Source organism: Lonchura striata, chromosome 17 (assembly GCF_050655825.1).
Source record: "Lonchura striata isolate lonStrDom1 chromosome 17, ASM5065582v1, whole genome shotgun sequence".
NCBI lineage: Eukaryota > Metazoa > Chordata > Aves > Passeriformes > Estrildidae > Lonchura > Lonchura striata.
Window position 1 is genome coordinate 6,599,706 of NC_140719.1, and position 19,871 is coordinate 6,619,576.

Below are 19,871 nucleotides of genomic sequence, written 5' to 3' on the forward strand. Positions count from 1 at the left end.
CGTCCCAGCCCAGAGCACCCCAAGCAGATCCCCAGTTGGAGCCAAACACAGCCTTGATCTGCTGGAGGTGTGGAAGCATTCCTGCTCCTCTGGAACTCAGTCTACGCTTGCTAGCTTGATTTTCCCCTTTTCAGTATTTCCACTGAATGAACAGTCAATTAATATAATTACTTAAACACTAAACAGAGCCTGGACCATGTTCTAAATAGCATCAGGTTTCTGAAGGGTTTATATTAATCAAATGCACTTGCTTTATTAACAACAGGGGCATATTCAAAGGCTTTGTATTAGTTTAAAGCTTTATTAATTCAAGTCAGTTAAGCTAGGTTCACATATTTAATTTTATAATGAGTTCCTTTTATTAGTTACTCAGTTGCAAATTGCTTACTGCATTTTCTAGCCTAAAAAAAATTCAGGTTAGAAAAACTTTTCTAATTAAGGAAAAGGAACACACTTCTGTTTGTTAGTATATTTCTAAATTTGTATGTGGGAATACTGTCACCTCCAAATGCCTTTTAATTCACAGCTGTGCACTGTTCAGTGATTGAAAAGCATATTAGTAGGACAGTAACATGTAATAGTGCTGAGGAGCGTCTTTAAGCACCTGAAAGCAACAAGTATATTTTTATTTTGTTTAAAGCACTGGGCCTGTGACACCCTGTCGGTTCTGTGTGATGCTGCGGCACTAGTGCAGCACAGTGTTTTTTCACTACGCTAGCTAGGGGATTGCTGCCAGCCTCGCCAGTGCGTGTGGGACGTTTTTTCACTCAAATATTCAGCAGAAACTGCGTGTGAAGGGGCCATTCTGCAGGGGGAAACTTCCCCAGAGCCCAGCATCGCCCCGTTCCAGGGATGGGGTGCAGGGATCCCGTCGCAAGGAGAGCTGCGCTTGGCCGGTTCCCCTCCGAAGGAGCCCGTGTGGAGAACTGAACTGGGAACCACCCGATGGCCCCAGCACCAAGGGCCCGGCTGGGGCCACCCGCGGGTCTTTCTGCTCAGCGCTTCCAGAGGGACGGAGCGGGCACCCGCCACTGTGCCTCCCGTCCCCTCCCTCCGGCACGGACCGCAGCCACCGCGGGGACTGACCGCCCCGGCGGGCGATGTCCGGCACCTCCGCGTCCGCGGCGTCCTCGCTCCCTCCCGCCGCCTCACGGCACCGGGCGGAGCGGCGGCGCCTCCTCAGGCGGGGCCCGGAGCGGCGGCCGTGCGGGGAAGGGCGGCTCCCGCTCCTCGTCCCGCCGCCGCTGCCCCGCGCCGCCCCCGCGAGAGGGCGCTGGCGGCGGCCCCGGGACCGCCGAGTTTGAAAAGTGCCGGTCCGGGCGGAGCAATGGCGGCGATGGCGACCCCGCAGGTGAGCGCTGAGGGCTCGGGGGTGGCAGCGGGCCGAGCAGCGCCTCGGGGGAAGGCGGTCCCCGCGTCTCTTGGGGTTCTCTGTGCCCTCTGGGGGGCTTTGTACGCTTTGGCGGTCCCTCCATCCATGCCCCGCTCCGCCCTTCGGAGGTCGCTCCATCCATGCCCCGCCGGGAAAGCACTGCGGCCCTGCGCCCTCGGGGAGTCCCTGTGTCCCTTGGGGGTCCCTCCATCCATCCCCCGCCGGGAAAACCTCGTGCCCGCCCCGCCTCTGGGAGCCCCCAGAGGCGGCTGTGGTGAGGGGCTTCACGCCGCTCCCCCTCCGCTAGCACGGCCGCGCCCCAGGGAGGTGGGACGGGCTGTGGGAGGCTGGTGCGATCCCCTAAAAATGTTCTTCGCCTCAGGGAAGTGGGGTTCAGGCCAAGTGGGTGCCAGCTGAGGAAATCTCCCGGCGTCGAGGAGGTGTTTGGGGGCGAGGCGGCTGCTGGGGCTGGCGAGGGGCCGGGAGGGCGGCCAGGCTCCGTGCTGGGAAAACATTCGTGTCTGGAGCAAGCTCCTCGGAGAGGGGGAGATGTTCTGCCCTCTTCCCTTGAGACGAAAGTTTCAAGCCTAATCTGGGAAAGAAGGGACAGAGAGACCGACACAAAGAGCGCTGGCTGCCGCCCGCCCGGGGTTCTTCCCATCCCGGGGCTTCCTGGGCTCGCTGCTTCCCACCCTCAGCCTTGGAGCTGGGAATGCTCCAGGCAGGATCGCAACTGTCTTTTTCCTAAGTTAGACGTGACTTTTTCTTGTACAACATTAATGTAGCTGGCATGAGGCTCCCCAACATGAGTCTCATCCCTATGGCATAAAGTTGCTGTGGAAGATGGGATATAAGATGTCCTGGTAATGTTTGGGCTGCAGGGAGGATGGCAGCCTCACCACTGGCTTACTAAATCAAATTATAAATCAATTTCTGTTATAGTGTTGAAAGTGTAAAGGCCAGGTCTGCTCTGGGCTTTGTGCAGGTGAAACTCATTTCCAAGCTGGGCATAATTGATGGGATGGGATCTCCCTGGCTGCAATCCAAAGGATTAAGTGTAACTCATACTGCTGAAATTTTTGCTAGTTAGAAAGCAGTCTGGATGCTTGGGTATGACACGAGCCTGGCAGAAGCTCTGGGTGAGCTCCAGCATCTCCACTACAAGTGCCAAAAGCAAGCCAATTTCAGCTGCTTGGGGTATTTCTCTGCATGCTGTAAATGCGTTTCAGGATTGTGTTGGAGACTGACCTTTGCAGGGAACCCAAGAGCAGCTGCAACACAGGCTATGGCAGTGTCCTGACATCCCACCAAAATTCCTGAGCCAGAAGGCAAAATGGCTCAACCCAAATGCAAATTTGTCTTTCCCATGCTTCTCAAAAATGGAGTGTTTTATCTTCCTGGTGCCAACAATGTTTATGTTATGACACCCTCTAAATCGCAGAGGGGAAAATGGGGAAGTGAATCATGGTACATTCTAAATATAGAAATTTAGCCTGGTGCATTAAGTAATACTCAGATTAACTTTTGGCAGAGACTGATGTAGAGGAAAATTGACTTGAGAACTGCTGAGACTGTACCTGTTCTCTGAATCAATACCCAGAGCTTCATATTCAGCACCTTTTATTGGTATTACTGTTGTACCACTGCTCATTCCTTTACTCTGAGTGGATCCATGGGGGAAAATTCTTATACTCACTTACATAATTTGGATAGAAGATGAGTCTATGTTCTTTTATTAGTTATTTAAATGAGAATTGTAACCATCAGACTCATTTTAGTAACTTGCTACAGACTGGATAAAGAGCTTTTTGATTTTCCAACTAAGGGCTGGTAAAGGTTGCCTGTGACTCAGGAACTCCATGATTCAAATTCTTCCTCACAAAACTTTGGATGTCTTTCAAAGCTCTGGCTTAGTTCCTGGCTTTACTAATTGGGCGAGAACTTCCTGAAATCAGGATGTTAGTCTGAACCTTTTTGTTTTGCTACCAATCTGAACAACTCCTATTTTGGCTATTGCGGCCAAAGCTTGGATTTAGGCCAACTTTTAAAATGGATATTTTCCCCTGTTTTCTTTGTCCTATTGGACTGAAATTGTAGCAAAAACTAATCAAGGATGTTCAGTTGAGTCTTTGATTAAGTAATTGTTACTGGAGGGGGCTTTGGATGCACAGCACACTCTGGAAGTGTATTAATGTACATGAGTAACACAAAGCCAGCATGGTTTGTTGTTGGAAATGTGGTCAACCAGTGACAGAATGGGAAAACAAGTCAGGATTCCCAAGCCCTGTCTTTAGGCACTGATGTGCTCTGTGATGTTAAGCCAGTTATTTTAGCAGTACTTGACCACTTCTTTTGCATTTAAGCCGTGGGTGTGAGTCATTAATGTGAGGTTATGAATGCATTCATTGCTTTGGATGCCTTAAAGCTGCTCTTCCTGTTGAAGAGAGAAGCACAAGCTCTTGCTTGGATGTGTTCTGGTGTTGGGTAGCACCCTTAGGGATGGTTTGCAGCTCCTGTCTGAATCCAGTGTTTATTTGGGCAGTGAGATAAACCTCTGCTCTGCCCAAACTGGGTATGCCCAGAGTCTGTGACAGAGCAGCTCTGTCCAGAGCGCTTGCTGAGCTGTATATCACTAGAACAAGTGGTACTGGAAATTATGTAAAACAAAGCCCTGGACAAGCTTGAATGCCACTAATGCTACTCAAAATAATCAGTGTTTAACGTGGCCTTTGGAGAACAGAGATTGAGACATTAGTCTGCTCACCTTTTCAGACACAGCAGACAGTCAGACTTACTCTTTTGCTTGTTCATTTGTAGAAGCAGCTGTAGGGCTTGCGTTTTTCTTCTTCAGGGACAACAGCTGAGGGTTAACACATGCTTGTGGCATTCCTAAAATCTCTAACAGATTAGCTGAGATGTGTCTTTGAGCAGTCAGCATCAAGGCATAATCAGATAAAAATCTGTATCTAAAACGTCATACTGGTAAAAGTTAATGTTGATCAGAGCAAGGGCAAATATTGGCTGATCGTTGATTCTTGAAGAACAAAGATGTGTGTAGACATTAAATAACAAGGAGATGAGTAAAATGAAGGTTTTTCTCCATTATGGTTTAAAATCAAATTAAGGCATGTTAAGATCAAAGATGTATTCTGTCCTCTGCAATTGAAATGTAGGTTTGTCTTCTTGAAAATTTGGTGAGAATATTGACTTCAGAATTTCTGAAAGAAATGAAGGAGTGGAATCTAATGAGAGTATTGCTGCAGTGTCATAAAAATGGTTGGACAGTGTTCTCTCTGAAATCCTCTTGCTCAATGCTCTTGGGCTGCAGGGCAGCTCTCTCTTGCAGCTGGGCAATGATGTGAATTTAATGGATCCAAGCTTCCAGCAGAAACTGGAGGGTGAGAAGGAACTGCTTCGCCGGGCTATACAGAAAGAATTGAAGATTAAAGAGGGAGCAGAAAACCTGCGCAAAGCGACAACAGACAGAAAGAATCTTGTTCACATTGAGCATGTGCTGAAATCTTCCAACCGAAAACTGGAGCAGCTGCACTGGGAACTTCAGGAGCTCAATGCAAGGATTTTAATAACAGACAAAGAGAAGAGTACAACAGGTAGTTCTTGGGTCATGATTGACTGGAACATTCTCTTAGAGTGCTTCAATCTCTAGAGATATTGAATTGAAATAGTCTTCTATTGAGGGCTCACAAGTACTGGGAGCTTCTTGGTATCTAGCTGATGAAATTATTTGTGGTATAGAAAGTTCAGAATGGTGCTATAAAGGTGAAAGGAGGTGTAGGGAGAAAACCAACTGAGAGTGGTGGGCATGGGCAACATTCAAGAACAGGTTGTAGGTGGAATTGAAGACATTTGAATAGAATTTCTGGGCAGTTCAACATCCAAGTATTTTATAGGACAATGAGTTTAAAATTGGAAGAGTGCTTGTTAGGACAGGTTAATTGATAAATTAATAAATATTTACACATATGACCTGGAGCTTCATTTGAAAGTGTTTCCCACTCAGTTTTGTAGACAAGACCTATTTGTACCTTATTTTTTAGCCTAACTTTCTTTTGCAGAGTCACCCATCTGTAACCCAGTGAAATGAAACAAGACAAGATGACTAATGGTATTGATTGTGTTGTTTGTGCAGATGGATCTGTATCTCCAGATCCCTGTCTCTGGGAAAGAAACCCAGACCCCATGGCAAGGAAGATTGAAGCTTTGAAAAAACAGCTGCATGTTGAAATGAAAGTGAAACAAGGAGCTGAGAACATGATCCAAATGTATTCAACATCCAAGGTAAGCAGGAATAAAGAGCCATTTGGGAGCATGGATTACTGGATCAAAATTTGTATTTTAAGTCTATACACAAATTTCTCTCTGATAATTGATTTGGGAGAGAAATTAATTTGTAAAGCTTGCTTGCCTGAATCCTAGCTCTCTACTTTGAATCTTGGCATAATGACAGCACATAAGAGGGGTATAAGAGGTACATTAAGTCACTGATGAGGAAAGAAAGCTAAGAAAGCATTGATGTTGTAACTGAGTTAGTTGGTGTGATGTTTTGATATCACTGAGTTGTTTAGGATAAAGCACAGCATGTGGTATCTCTTTATGTAAGAAAAATTTTCAGAGGTTTAGTGGATTCATATTCATCTAATTTTTTGAGTTTGGCATAATCGTATTTAAAAGTCAAAAGATAATCTAAAACATTTCAAATCCACGCTTATTATGAAGCTTAATTCAATAAGACCAGCAGTGTAAGAGGGCTGTGATATTTTTGTTTGTTCAAAACCTCTGCTCTGCTTACAGAACACTGTAAGTGCAGTTAACCAGGGAACAAGGAGTCTCAGTGACTGCAGGATTTGGTATTAACTGGGCACGTCCTTGACCTGTCCTTTCCCTCTGCAAATTGAGATCGTGATCTCAGAGTCCTTGATCCTCAGTGGTGCCTCCTTTACATAACCACATGTGTATTCCATTTCAGAGTCAGTTATGACCCTTTGTACAAGTACCACCTCACCCTCATATGCAAGCACATCATCATTACCCATTTTTAGTGATCATGGTTCTCTCTCTGCATCTGATTCCTTTTGGCAGGAGCGGAAGCTGTTGGCTACAGCTCAGCAGATGCTTCAGGACAGTAAAACAAAGATTGAAATAATCCGCATGCACATTGTGAAAGTATCTCAGTCAGCAGGAGGGATGGAAGATACAGTGGATCCAGCAGGTAACATACTTTAAGTAACTGATACAACCCACAACAGATGCAGACAGAGCCCTAATATCCACAGTACTTGGTTGATTTTCATCCTTGCCATGTTTTACCTCCCAAATGGCCAGTGAGGATGGGGACCACCATCAGTGCTTTGGAGCTGCGGATTGAGGAGCTGAGGCATCACCTGCGCATTGAAGCTGCTGTAGCAGAGGGGGCGAAAAATGTGCTGAAGATCCTGGGGGGGAGTCGGGTACAAGATCGCAAGTTTTTGGCTGAGGTAAGCAGACATTGCTCAGGCCTTCTTGAGAAGGTGGTTTCGTGCCTCCACATTAGTGATTTAGCACGAACAAGTAGGGTTAACCAAGTTACTAATTTAGGAATTTCCTGTCTCTCTGTCAAGACAGACTGGGATCACTTCCCGTTCTAGGGATAGCGTTCCTTGTTTTGGTGAAATTTCTCAGGAACATCAAAAGTGACACTGGTGGGGATTCAAGCTCTATGGGAAAATATTTTATCTTTGTCCTGTATTAGCAAGATATTGTCTTGTTGGGTTTTTTTAAGCTTACTCTAGTTCATAGTACCGGTCTATGTGGCTCTACATGGAAAATTTCTGCCTGCTTTCTGTTCTCCTTCACACTGGTAGGCTCAGGGTCGTTTGCAAGAGTCCTCTCAGAAGATTGATCTGCTGCGCTTCTCCCTGGAACGTCAGCTCAGTGAGCTTTCTCCTGATCACCCCAAAAGAGCACTCATCAAACAGGAACTGGTAAACACTTCCTCCCTGGGAGCCCGGCATGGCAGCATCCAACCCACTTCAGTCATCAAACCTACAGCCCTTACAGGTAAAAGGATCCTGCATCACATGTTGTTGTCAGAAGGACAGAGAGAAAAATTAATTCTATTTCTTCTCATTGTTATCATGTGGACATTGGATTTTCTAGCACCTGGACTTCTGTCTTCTAGGTCAGGCAGAGCTTTCTGAGCATACAGATTTGCAGTCTAATAATCTGGAGTAAATTTAAACTATTAACCAAGAAATCATGAATCTGAGAAATTCTGGCACCTCTTTGAGGTCAGACTGACTGAAATTACTTTATTTTTACATAATACTATTCCTTATTCTCCTAAAATTCCTCAGGAACACTGGAAGTGAGACTGATGGGGTGTCAGGATCTATTGGAAAATGTTCCAGGACGTTCCCGAATGACAAGTTCTTCTCCCATCTGTGGCAGCCCAAGTGATTTGAGGTCCCTTTCCCGGACACGAGTTGGCCTGGGCATCCATGGCCGTGGTGTTGCAGGAAAATACCGGAATGAAGAGCCAAGTAGTGAGTACAGGGTTCCCTGTTGACCTGCTGGTGGCATATCAGAGCAAGGGGGCTTCTCACTGGGTCAGCCTGGTACAAGTGTTGTTATAAGAAGCCAAATTTCTGCAAAACTAAGAGAGAAAATGAATTGCATTATGCCTGGTCCTCCTAGGACTCTCCTGGAAATTGGTTGGTCCACCTTCAGGATGAGAGATTAAACATTATAATCCATGTTTCCTCCTTTGTCCAGATGAAGTCCTTGCTGTGCTCAAAGTGGACAATAAAGTGGTTGGCCAAACAAACTGGGGACCAGTTAATAACCAGGCATGGGACCAGAGCTTTGCCATTGAGCTGGACCGGGTAAGTATGCCTTAGATTCATGTGGTGTTTATTTTTCCATTTAACCTTACCTGATTTCCTTGTTTAGCTGTCATTCCACTTAGCTCAACCCCGTATTGCTGCTGTCCCTGTGTCCTTTGATTTGCCAGTTAGCTCGGTCTTACCCTGAAGGCAGAGATCTAGCTTGAACAGCATCTGCTGTTCATTCTCTCCTTATCTGAGCAGTTTTATTTCATCTTATCAGCAAAGTGGCTCTTAGGGATTTCTAAATAGGGACTTCAAGAGGATCTGTAGCTAAGAAGATCTAAAGACATCAAAAGCAGGGAACAGAACCACTAAATAAGTATTTTATGCATACTCTTTAGTTTACTGATTTTATTTATTTTTTTTTTACAAACACATGTGCCATTTATAGAGTGTGGAGCAGTAGGTAATTATTCTGCCTTTGTTTTCTCCCCCACCATTTACCCATCCCACCAGTCTCGTGAGCTAGAAATTGCAATTTACTGGAGAGATTGGAGAGAACTCTGTGCAGTGAAGTTTTTACGTTTGGATGATTTTCTTGATAATGAACGTCATGGGATGTGCCTCTCGCTGGAGCCCCAAGGAATGCTTTTTGCAGAGGTATAAATGTAAGCTTTGTTTCTTTCTCAGAGAATTCAGTCTGTTTATGGTGTCTGCCCAGAGTACCAGGAATGGAAGGAGCAATAATCTAGAAGGGTAGAATGATACCTGAAACCCTCTTGCATCAATAGCCCATGTAAGAAGAAGGAACAACACAATAGAATAGATGTGCACATACCATAGCCTGGAGTGACTCTTCAGCTGCTGCCCTGTAACTATGTGTGTGCCTGCTGCGAAATCCGTTCGTTTTTATTTGCTTTCATTATGAGTCATTGGTGGCACTTTAATTAAACATAAGGCTTAATGGTCAGGATTGAATCACAGAGACTGTAGAATCAGAAATCCCAACTCCCTCTGGCTATGCTTATTTTACATCTTTCTGAGGCTAATAATAGTTTGAAGTACCATCAATGTAGAGATCATCTTGATAATCCCTTAAAAGCCACAGTATTTTCTCCTTTGTGTTGTGATGAAAGTTCCTGTGGTTTTCATTCCAAAGTAGGATCCGAACCTTATGTACCAAAATTTGCCTCCTCTCCTTGCCTTCTTGTTTTCTGTGGTTGGTTTGTGGCATTTGGTTTTGTTTTTTCTGTTTTTACTTCTGTGCCATGAACTACTGTGTTTGTTATCCTACAAATGGGCATGTTCTTTATGCATGGCTTCACAAATTAGATAAAGTTTTCGGGAGATACAAATTGGTCTTAATTCTGGGGGTTTTCTCAATTTCAGGTAGCAGATAATTCCCATCTCTAAACCCACAACTGAAGTAGCAGCTGATCAGAGGATGAATCTAGAGTAACTGAGTCTGGAGTCTGGGATTGACTCAAAATTTACCAAACAGATAGGAATGGAGATTTTGATAAGAAAACAGGCATGTGTGAAAATTTGGTTTTACAATTTAAATAGAGAATCCTGACAAATCCCTTTTACTTCTCTGACAGGTGATGTTCTGTAATCCTGTCATTGAGAGGAAGCCAAAACTGCAGCGACAGAAGCGCATTTTCCCCAAACAGAAAGGTGAGGTGCTGGAGAAGTGACTGTCCAGGGTGAGAGCAAGGGTTTGCACAGGCAGGTTCTGCTGTCCTACTCAATCTGGAGATGTTAAAACCCTTTCTAATTACTGTGTATGTGAAAGTTTGTTCAGTCACATGAAGTGCAGGCAGTCCAGCTGCAGCACCATCTGTAATGTAGTATTGTCATAGTACTGCTACTTACAATTAACATTGCGAGGGGGATTTAATTGCTACTTATTTAACAGACTGCTTAGCTCTGGGGCCTTCAGCATAAGAAAGACATGGACCTCTTGCAGAAAGGAGGGCCACCAAGATGCTCAGAGGGCTGGAGCGCCTTGGCTCTGGACAAAGGCTGAAAGAACTGGGGCTGTTCAGCTCAGGAAGGCTCTCAGGAGACCTTGGAGCTCCTCCCAGTGCCTTAAAGAGACTCCAAGCTGGAGAGGGACTTTGGACGAGGGTCTGGAGTGACAGGACAAAGGGAGAATGGCTTCCCACTGACAGGGCAGGGTTAGATGGGATATTGGGAAGAAATTGTTCCTTGTGAGGGTGGTGAGGCACAGGTTGCCCAGAGAAACTGTGCTTGTGCCATCCCTGGAAGTGCCCAAGGCCAGGTTGGATGGGGCTTGAAACAACCTGGGATAGTGAAGGTGTCCCTGCCCATGGCAGGGAGTTTGAATTAGATGGTCATTAAGGTCCCTTCCAACCCAAACCATTCCATGATTCTATGAGAAGATCCAGGACTCAAACTGTATATGGCTGATTAACTGTATTTAATCAGCCATACTGTTACTGATAAACAGATATTGGAAGGTTTTCTGGAAAACTCTGAATGACAGAACACTGTAGCATGAACAGTCTACTGACTATCAAGTCTCTAGAGCTGGCATCTCAGATTTATGAGATTTATGGACTCAAATAGCTTGCATACTTTCTTATTTCTCTACAAATTCTTTCTTGTGAAGCTGAATAAAGTGAAGCTTTACATACTGAGCTTTTGTGGCAGTGGGGATAAATGAGATTTTATATTTATACCCTTCAGGAAGTAGTAAAAATAATGAAACTATCCCAAATATTTTACTCTGTTTAACACATTTTCAGAAACTTCCTGTTAGCAGGCTGCATAATTAAAATGTAGTATTGAAAAAGAAGAAAACCTGACTTGAAGTAAAATCAGTTTTTAGTGTTCTATTCAATTTCAACTTGAAGATTGTTATGATATTATATGGCGCTGAACTTAGGTGAAATAGCAGATCTGTTTCATGATCATCATCATCATTAATCTTTGAAGAAAAGCCCATTCTCCCAAGGGTGAGCTACCTTTTTGGGGTAACCCACAGGTGTTTAGTTGACAACTAGAGTTTAACACTATACAAGACTGTAATTTATGTGTTGTATTCTTACTGGTGGTTTGACTCCGGCTCCTCCAGGGAAGGAATTTCTCCGAGCTCCTCAAATGAACATGAATGTTGCAGCTTGGGGTCGCCTGATGATGAGTTTCCTCCCTCCCTGTAGTTCCATCAGCACGCTGAGTCCCCCACTTCATGATCCAAATAACACAGACTTTCCTCCAGTTTCCCCACAAAGTCATGGTGATTCAGTCTCCAAACTGAGTAGGTAAGTGATGTCCTGAGTGTTGGAATGGCTGTAGGATAAATCTTAAAATTCTGTTGCACCTTACTGAGGTGGAGGAAGACACTGATGAGAGAAATCTGCCTAGGAAAAAAGTTGTACAGTTTCTGTGTTCTAAAGAAAAGAAAATTCCATTCATTAAATGTCTTCACCACAGCGCTGCAAGGTGATTGTTGTGATAAAAATGCACTCTGCTTTCATGAGTAATGTAGCACTCAGAAGGGACATAGCTGAGATTTAAAATGTGCTATAGAAGAAAATTTTCCCCAAAATAAATGTTTTTAAATTGAATCAGTTATTCTCCAAAGAGATTATTCCTACCTATGCACAGGACCTAGGAAAGAAAAGAAAACTACTCAGTTTCTATGTTGCTATTAAAATCAGGATTTCTTTAAATTCTTGACTTATTTTTACATACCTGTGTTTCATTAATTTTATAATGAAACAAATATAGAGAGCCAGTGTTAGAATGTGAGTCTAACCAACTTTTAATTAATTTAGGAGAGAATATGTCTCGTTGGTACTTCACAGACTTACGGTGTGAGTCAGGGAGTCCTGTTGTCCAGTGATTTGGACCAAACTAACACAGCAGAGGTGATGCAAAGGTGTCTGTGTACAATGCTCTGCCCTAAGGCAAAATCTTCAATTCTGTCTTACAAATGCAGTGACTTCCCTGTGGCTAAGCTTACAGTTGCTGATGAAGCACCACCCAAGCCTCCACGCCTTTTTCTGATGGCCAACTCCAAGGAATCAACGCTGTCTCCTGCAGATTCTCCGGTAACCATTTGAGCTAATTGGGCATGTTGTCTCTCCTGGTTGGTGTTCTTTCAATGTCCTGTTCTTCTAATTTATTACTGAAGAAATTTGCTATACTTCAGGCAGGTGCCTCATTAGCTGGCTGATCTCCAGGAATTCAGAATCCAGCGAACCATTTTGGCATGGACTCTTTAAAAAGAGTTGCACTTTTTTTTTTTTCCCTCTTTTTAAAAAAAAATGTAACTTGCTTTTCTTAGAGACGCAAAATGGGAGGTAGATCAGCATTGGGAATTCAGAGCAAGAGTACAGAAGAGACTGCACAGAAAAAGCAGGGAAGGAGGGTCAGCAGGCTTTTAAGAACAAATGAGGTTCTTTGTCATTAAAGAAACTGGACAAAACCAAGAGCAGGTCTACTTTTCTGACAGGAAGAAGCAGGAAAATTGCTTTGAGCAGTAAAATGACCTGTTCTACCACCTGTTCTTACCCTTTCTAATTTGGCTTTTGTGATAGAGGAAACTGCATTCTTTGATTATTGTGACTCTTGACATAAGATGCCATTTTCTAGGAAGTAAATGTTCTAGACTTTTAAAAGTGTTTATTTTAAAATATTTGACCCTGTAAAAATCATTGCACATGTGAATAGTTTTGTGTGCTTATAGATAATTAATTTTTATGTTACTTACATCCAAGCAGAGGCAATGACCATCTGCAAGAACATGTCTGTGGTCATGCTGGAGCCTGACAGAGGAGAAAAGTTGGATGTGGGTGTTCAGGTTAGACTTGGTAATTTCAGAGAAAGACCCACTGTATTTTTCTTTCTCCTCTTAGTGCCTGAAGAGGCTACATGTTGAGGAGAAGTCTTGCAGCTCTCCTGTAACAGGATTTTCAATCCCAGCATCTCCAAGGTAACTGTGGATAGCATGGGCTGTCTCAGGTCACAGATTAAAGAGTCATTGGGATCAAATTTTTGAGCATGAAGTCTTAAAATTCTAATCAAGGTGTGCTTTGGTTTCTCAGCAACAAATCCTTACTGCTGAGTGTGGACAATACAATGAAAAATCTGCTCTGAACTTCACTTATCTAAATGTCTGCTGTGTCTTATCTGTTCATTAACCCAAATACTGAACCCCTTGGTATGCTGTGCACTGCAGTGTAAGAGGTGATTTAGTAGAAGGTAAAGTCATTTAGCTGTCTTCAAGGGCTTCCTTGTGTTTGAAGTGCTGTGGTGTATTATATTTAGATGTGTCTGTGTGCTAAGTAATACATTCCAGAACTACTTTTAGCATCCTCTTCTATTTCTATTGATTTGCAGTACACTGTCTCTTGTGGCATAAACCAGGAAGGCATGGGAGGCATAAACCAGGAAGTTGATTATAGTCTGTAGCACTTACACAGACACATTTTGTATATAACAAGGATACACAGCAGTAAACATACGAGGACAAGTAAATAAACACTTTATTATTATTGAAAAAAGACAATTTCCTTACATTTGGGTTACCTTCTTTCTTAAGTGGCAGAACAGCAGCACAATCTTTAGTTGTTGGGATTAGGTGAGGGGTGGTTGGCACAGCTGTTTGCTTTCCTTTTTGCTATACAGAGCTTCTTTCCTTGACACAAACACACACTCCTTTGTTATCTGCTCATGATCTTTCTTTTTCTGCAGGAAAAGGACAGTTCAGCTGGAGGATTTTCACTGCATTGCTGTGTTGGGCCGTGGCCACTTTGGGAAGGTAGTGGAGAAGTCCACTGTGGATGGGGGCAGTGGTTGTGACAATGGGGCTCAGCCTGGAGGTCTCAATAGAAACATTGCAGGACAGAAAAGATCTATTGCAGTGCAGATATGGAACAACAAACCCAGCCCAGCCACATAAGCAGCTGGTAACTGTTAACAGTCAAAATTCCTGAGGATTTGTGACTTCAAAGCTGTCCTGAGAGTGCTAAATGAAAGCGCACCATTACCATTCCTTTCACAAGGATCCCAAAACTTTGCAAGCTCCCTCTGTGGGAACTCAGAGGTGCTCCCAAAGCACTGGGCCAGCTGTGATAGTGCTGTCTGGGAGAAGGACATAACTTACACTGACATCCTTCTGGACTGCTGCAGCACAAGGAGCAAAACAGACGTGCTGTGTTTTTCGAGTTCCTTGAGTTTGGTTTTGGGGATGACTGGAGTGGATGGAAATAGTTGGCATCAATTTGAGTTAAAGCAATATGATAAGGAAATATGAGATTGCTTAAAGTACAGTTTTTCTGTTGTCTTTCAGGTACTGCTGGCCCAATACAAGGCAACTGGGAAGCTGTATGCCATCAAAGCCTTGAAGAAAAAAGACATTATCAGAAGAGATGAAATTGATAGGTGAGCTTTGTTTAGAGATGGTACTATTGCCAGAGGCTACATTACCACAACTGTAATCAAATGTTAACAGGTATGGTACTGGCTGTGGTACTCTTAAGGTTAAATGTGACCTCAAGGCTTGGATAACTAAAATAAGAAATAAGGAAACTTAGAATGGTGTGTAACTTTTGTAAGAATGACACCTGAAGAGCACTCTAAAACTCAAGGTTTGGAAGTATATAAGATAAATACTATATTAGCCCTCACTTTTTATTTCTCTAACTTCAGATGTGAAGATTTTCCTCTTTTTCTCAAAACTTTTCTGCTTTTCTGCTCAATCTGTTTAGCACTGACGTTTTTGTTCTTTCAATTCTGGCAGCTTGAACTGTGAGAAGCGAATATTTGAGGTGGTCAATTCTTCTGATCATCCATTCCTTGTGAACATGTTTGCATGTTTCCAGACCCCTCACCATGCCTGTTTTGTGATGGAATACACTCCAGGTGGGGATCTGATGATGCGCATACACGAAGATGTCTTTCCAGAGCATATGGCACAGTGAGTTAGAATTACTCTTGTCTCCAGGCACTATAAATGTTTAACTTGAATCTCATATATTGCCTGATAACTGTTTCTGTCTTTTAGGTTTTATACAGCCTGTGTAGTCTTGGGGCTCCAGTTCTTGCATGAGAAGAAAATTGTTTATAGGTAATGCAGCAGAGACTCAAGACAGTTCAGCAACTTGAAGGTTGATTTTTCCTGTAGCTGTGTCTGGAGCTCACTTTCTTGCTGGGGTTTCTAATCTTTCTGCCTGTCTTTATTTTCCCTGTCACTATCAGCATGTTCATCGTGCTCACAGTAGAGAAAGTCACCTAGAAGCTATTCATCTGGCATGTTGCAGGTGATTAATCCTCTGTGACATGTCAATACATTCTGGGGGGCACCTGTAAGTCACTGCTTTCTTTTCAGTGGGATAGTCAGGTAATTTGTCATGCTGTTGTGGGAGCTCTTTTCCAGATGAATAATCTCCACCCAGCTCCATGCTGCTTTTTGAGCCTTTTGTTTAGGGAAAAATATCAGTCAGTTAAGGGGAATCTTCCAAATAATGCACGATTAAACCAAATGTAGACTTTACTTAATCTAGATTTTATTCTCTTGATTAATATATACCTTCTGCCTCTTGCAAAAAAGCCATATTGGATGGCAATCTTCAGTCTTTATCCACTGTTTTCTTTCATCTCCTGTGCTTGCAGGGACCTGAAATTGGATAATCTCCTTTTAGATGCTGAAGGATTTGTGAAGATTGCAGATTTTGGATTGTGTAAGGAAGGTGAGTAACTGGAGAAGCCTAAATGAGCCATCAGGATCAGTTTAGGATCTAAGGGCTTTAGTAGGTGTTTGTGTGTAACTTGTATTAATCCCCATTTAAAAAATTACCATCAAAAAAAGCCAAACAAAAAAACCTTCACCTGTCTGGCCATGATGAATTTGGGAAGAATACCTTGTTGTGTAATGTTCAGGAGACTTATGAAAGCATTTAAAATGTGCTTGTTTGCTCAAAGGAGCCAGAGTATAGGATCATATAAAACAAGTAGATGAATAGTTCCCTTGGGTTTGCTGTTTATTTAATCATTGTCTGTATTTTGTTATTTGGAGTCACTGGGGGCCTCAGGTTTCACACTTCTCACTGGCAATTCCCCATGCCTGGGTAACAACATCAGGTGACAAACTACAGCTTTCAGGAGGTGAGGCTGCATCAGATCCATTCAGAAACTTGTGCTGGGTTTTACCAAAGTGTCCTTTTCTTACAGGAATAGGTTTTGGAGACCGGACAAACACCTTCTGTGGCACCCCTGAGTTTCTGGCCCCAGAAGTGCTGACAGACATCTCGTACACGCGGGCAGTGGACTGGTGGGGCCTGGGTGTGCTCATTTATGAGATGCTTGTTGGTGAGGTAAGGCCAGCTTCCCTTAGGGGATCTCACTAACCAGGCTTGGGGACTTGACCACTTGAGGTAAAATATTGCTAAACATAGCCAGTTAAGTGGTACTTCAGTTACGTTTTTCTCATTCATACTGCCAAATAGTAATTAATTAATCCATACTGCTATTCTATTAATTAATCCATCCTGCTATTCTCATGCCTATTTAATAGTGAGGAATGGGTGCTATGTGGGTTGAATAAAAGAATGTCCCAATTGCAGTCACCATTCCCTGGAGATGATGAGGAGGAAGTCTTTGACAGCATTGTCAATGATGAAGTCCGGTATCCACGATTCCTTTCGACTGAAGCACTTTCCATAATCCGTAAGGTAAAGGGCTGATGGGTCTCTGGGAGCCTGAGGAATTTGCATTTACTGTGTAAGTGGATCCAGAGGGACTTGATTAGGATTGTACAGCACTTGTGTGTATAATCTGGAGCTGCCTACATAGGCTAAGGAAATATTTAAAATTTGCACATATTTTCCCTTCCTCCTCTTTACGTAAATGCAGTTCTTCTATGTAAGGATGACTAAGCAAGCTGCTTACTGTTCCTGCTAAGTCTGGCACATAGAAGTGTTGATTCAAGGGCAAGAGTGTCACAGTCATTCAGTGGAGATGACTGGATTCAGTTTTTGAATGTGACCCCATAGTCACAGGTGCACAATTAAGCTGAGATGCTCCATGCAGTTTATGGCAGGTATCTTATCGCTGTTGGCAAATTGTTTACAAGGAACTAGGTCTGAGTTATTCCTGGCAGATGATGACCTTGGTGCAAAGTGAGAATGAGGAAACACATCCTTTCTTTTGTTTTTCTCTCTGAAACATTATTTCTGTCAGTTCTTGTTCCCGTTGTTTAATTTTGAACTGATATCTCTGCAGCTGCTTCGGAAATGTCCAGAGCGTAGACTGGGAGCAGGGGAAAAAGATGCAGAAGAAATTAAAATTCAGCCCTTTTTTAAGGTAGGAACTTGGTTGCTACCTCTCCCTTGTTTCTTGTGTTTGAGCAGAGAGTGATTTGCTCTCTGTTGGTATTGAGGCTCATTTCCCTTTGTTATCAGGGAGATCTCAGTGATAGTTTCTGTTGCACCTCGTTGCTCCATTCAGGAATATGTATTTCAAGTCTTGCTTGAAATGACATCCCCCAAGTCTGTTTTCTGGGATCTTTATGCTTCCAGAGTCAGTTATTTTTGATTGTGCTGCTTCTATGTACAAATATACTTAGCTTTTGAGACATGAACAAATATTCCTTTTAAAATAAAACTGAAGCATCAAAAATGTTATCTAGTGATGACAGTGATAGTCAGTCTATTTGATTACCTGCATTTGCAGGATACACATGACTCTTAAGAGAATTGGAGATTAAATTGTTTTTGTCAGGGGTATGTGTTTGTTCCAGGCAAAGGTGTTGCCATCCCTCCTCATTATTACTCATCTGTCCAAAAGTTTTTACCCTTATAACCCTTGTCTGGCTTTGCACTGGAGCAAGAAAAGAACTTGGATGTCAGCAGAAATTGCTGGAATCTACAGATCCACCTGGCCATGGCTGAGCTGTAGTTTTATCCTTCCTAAATACAGTTGTAGCTGTAAAATCCACTGCATGGAATCTCTTCAGTACCTCCTGTTCTGTTTGTTTGGGGCCTTTTTTCAGTTCTCTCTCTTTTTTTAATTAGTAGAAATAAGACAGGTTGCAAATGATCTGTAAGGGAGGCTGCAATTCTCCCTCTGACTTTCACATTTCTTAAATAATCTTGGTGTCAATCTGGCCTGTTGCCTTCCTTTTCTTACAGGGAATTGATTGGAATGCCTTGTTTGCCAGGAGGCTGAAGCCCCCCTTTGTGCCCTCACTAAGAGATCCAACCGACATCAGCAACTTCGATGAAGAGTTCACTTCCCAAAAGCCAATCCTTACTCCTCCTGAGGAGGTTTCTCTCCTCACCCGTAAGGAGCAGACCGCCTTCAAGGACTTTGACTTTGTTTCCAGACGTCTTTTAGATGTGTGATTTCTGGGCTACAAAAATATGGAAACATGAAGAGATTGTTACCAGAGAAGACTTTGCAGGGCCAGTGGAAAAACCAACAGGATTTGTAGTACAGGTAGTGATGATGGCCCCAGGATGAGGTGCCCTGCAAGCTGAATTAACCTGCTGTGGGTTTTCCAGCCTCATGTGTTGGAAGGATCCTGGATGTCAATTAACTTTAAGGAATGATTAATGTTTGATGGAGTATATCTTCTGTCATTGAATGTAGATGAAATTTGGAACTTAAGCTGGACTTGAAATCAAATCATCTCTGCAACCCAGGTTACTCTTTGCAAAAAGCCTAAGCAGTGTGATTTTTATAAAGTTGTAGCATAGCAGGGGAGTGGCCATTTCTCACTGATTTTCTAGAGATGCAGCATTCCCTCCTGGTAATGATTGTACGCCAACTCCCATAAAAATGTTTATGCTAGGCAAGGAATAGATTTTAACACTACCAAGACAATTATGTTTGATAATGATCCAAGTGATTTATCAGAAGGAAGATGAATCTTTTTACTTAAGAATGCCAACTTTTAGCTATTGTTTATAATGATATCAAACTCCACAGCTTGGCACAAGTTTTTTTTTCTTTTTTGAAAATAAAGATACCTTTCTATATAATAAATATTCAGCTTTCATTCTCCTTTGTGTCAGCTGAATGTTTCAGATCAGGGCTAACCAAATGCTCAACAGGCAGGAGTTTAGTTTTCTCCATAAATGCCAGAAGTAATATTTTCTTTCTTTCTTCCTTCTCACTCAGGTTGTCTGTGTACATATTGCACGGTGTCGTCAGCTGTCAGATACCAATGACTGCAGTCAGGTTATCTCTCCACAGATTTTATCAGTGTGTGCATCCTGTATAATTTTTGGGGACAGCTAAGTAATGATAGTCAGTACTGGAAAATCAGTGAGTAAAAGGTGATTTTATTGCCTTGTAATCTATCTTTGTAATTATACTTGATAAAATACATTTTCATGTCTTAAATTCATAATGTTAGCTCATTAGGCAGAAAGGGAAGGCTTATTTAGAGATAAGGCATCTGATGCAAACAAGGACACAGTCATTGCTCTTTCAGTTTGTCTTCACCAGATGGGGACAGGAGTGGGCCTAAGGCAACTGTGCTGTAGCTGGAGACAAGGATCTAGGGACTTGTTGAGCCAAGGCAGGTCCCAGTGCTTCAGGATTCAGTGAGGTAAGAGCTCTGTTTGTGCACACCAGGGATATTTCACACTCAACCTAGATTTCCTATTTCCAGAGCCAAGTATAGCTGCTTCTGAAAATTC

The 19,871-nt window shown here is 43.0% G+C and overlaps 1 protein-coding gene across 1 annotated transcript; it reads left to right on the forward strand.

Moving 5' to 3' along the window:
* The first annotated feature begins 1,296 nt into the window (after nucleotides 1-1,296).
* On the forward strand, nucleotides 1,297-19,231 carry PKN3 (protein kinase N3). The gene is made up of 22 exons (XM_031506291.3): nucleotides 1,297-1,351; nucleotides 4,701-4,983; nucleotides 5,523-5,671; nucleotides 6,473-6,602; nucleotides 6,716-6,867; nucleotides 7,234-7,429; nucleotides 7,726-7,914; nucleotides 8,144-8,253; nucleotides 8,713-8,856; nucleotides 9,798-9,873; nucleotides 11,297-11,483; nucleotides 12,164-12,275; nucleotides 13,083-13,159; nucleotides 13,921-13,987; nucleotides 14,519-14,610; nucleotides 14,969-15,145; nucleotides 15,233-15,295; nucleotides 15,841-15,917; nucleotides 16,399-16,541; nucleotides 16,791-16,898; nucleotides 17,449-17,529; nucleotides 18,357-19,231. The coding sequence occupies exons 1-22, from the start codon at nucleotides 1,328-1,330 to the stop codon at nucleotides 18,567-18,569; spliced, it is 2,850 nt and encodes a 949-aa protein (XP_031362151.3). The 5' UTR covers nucleotides 1,297-1,327; the 3' UTR covers nucleotides 18,570-19,231.
* The last annotated feature ends 640 nt before the right edge of the window (nucleotides 19,232-19,871 follow it).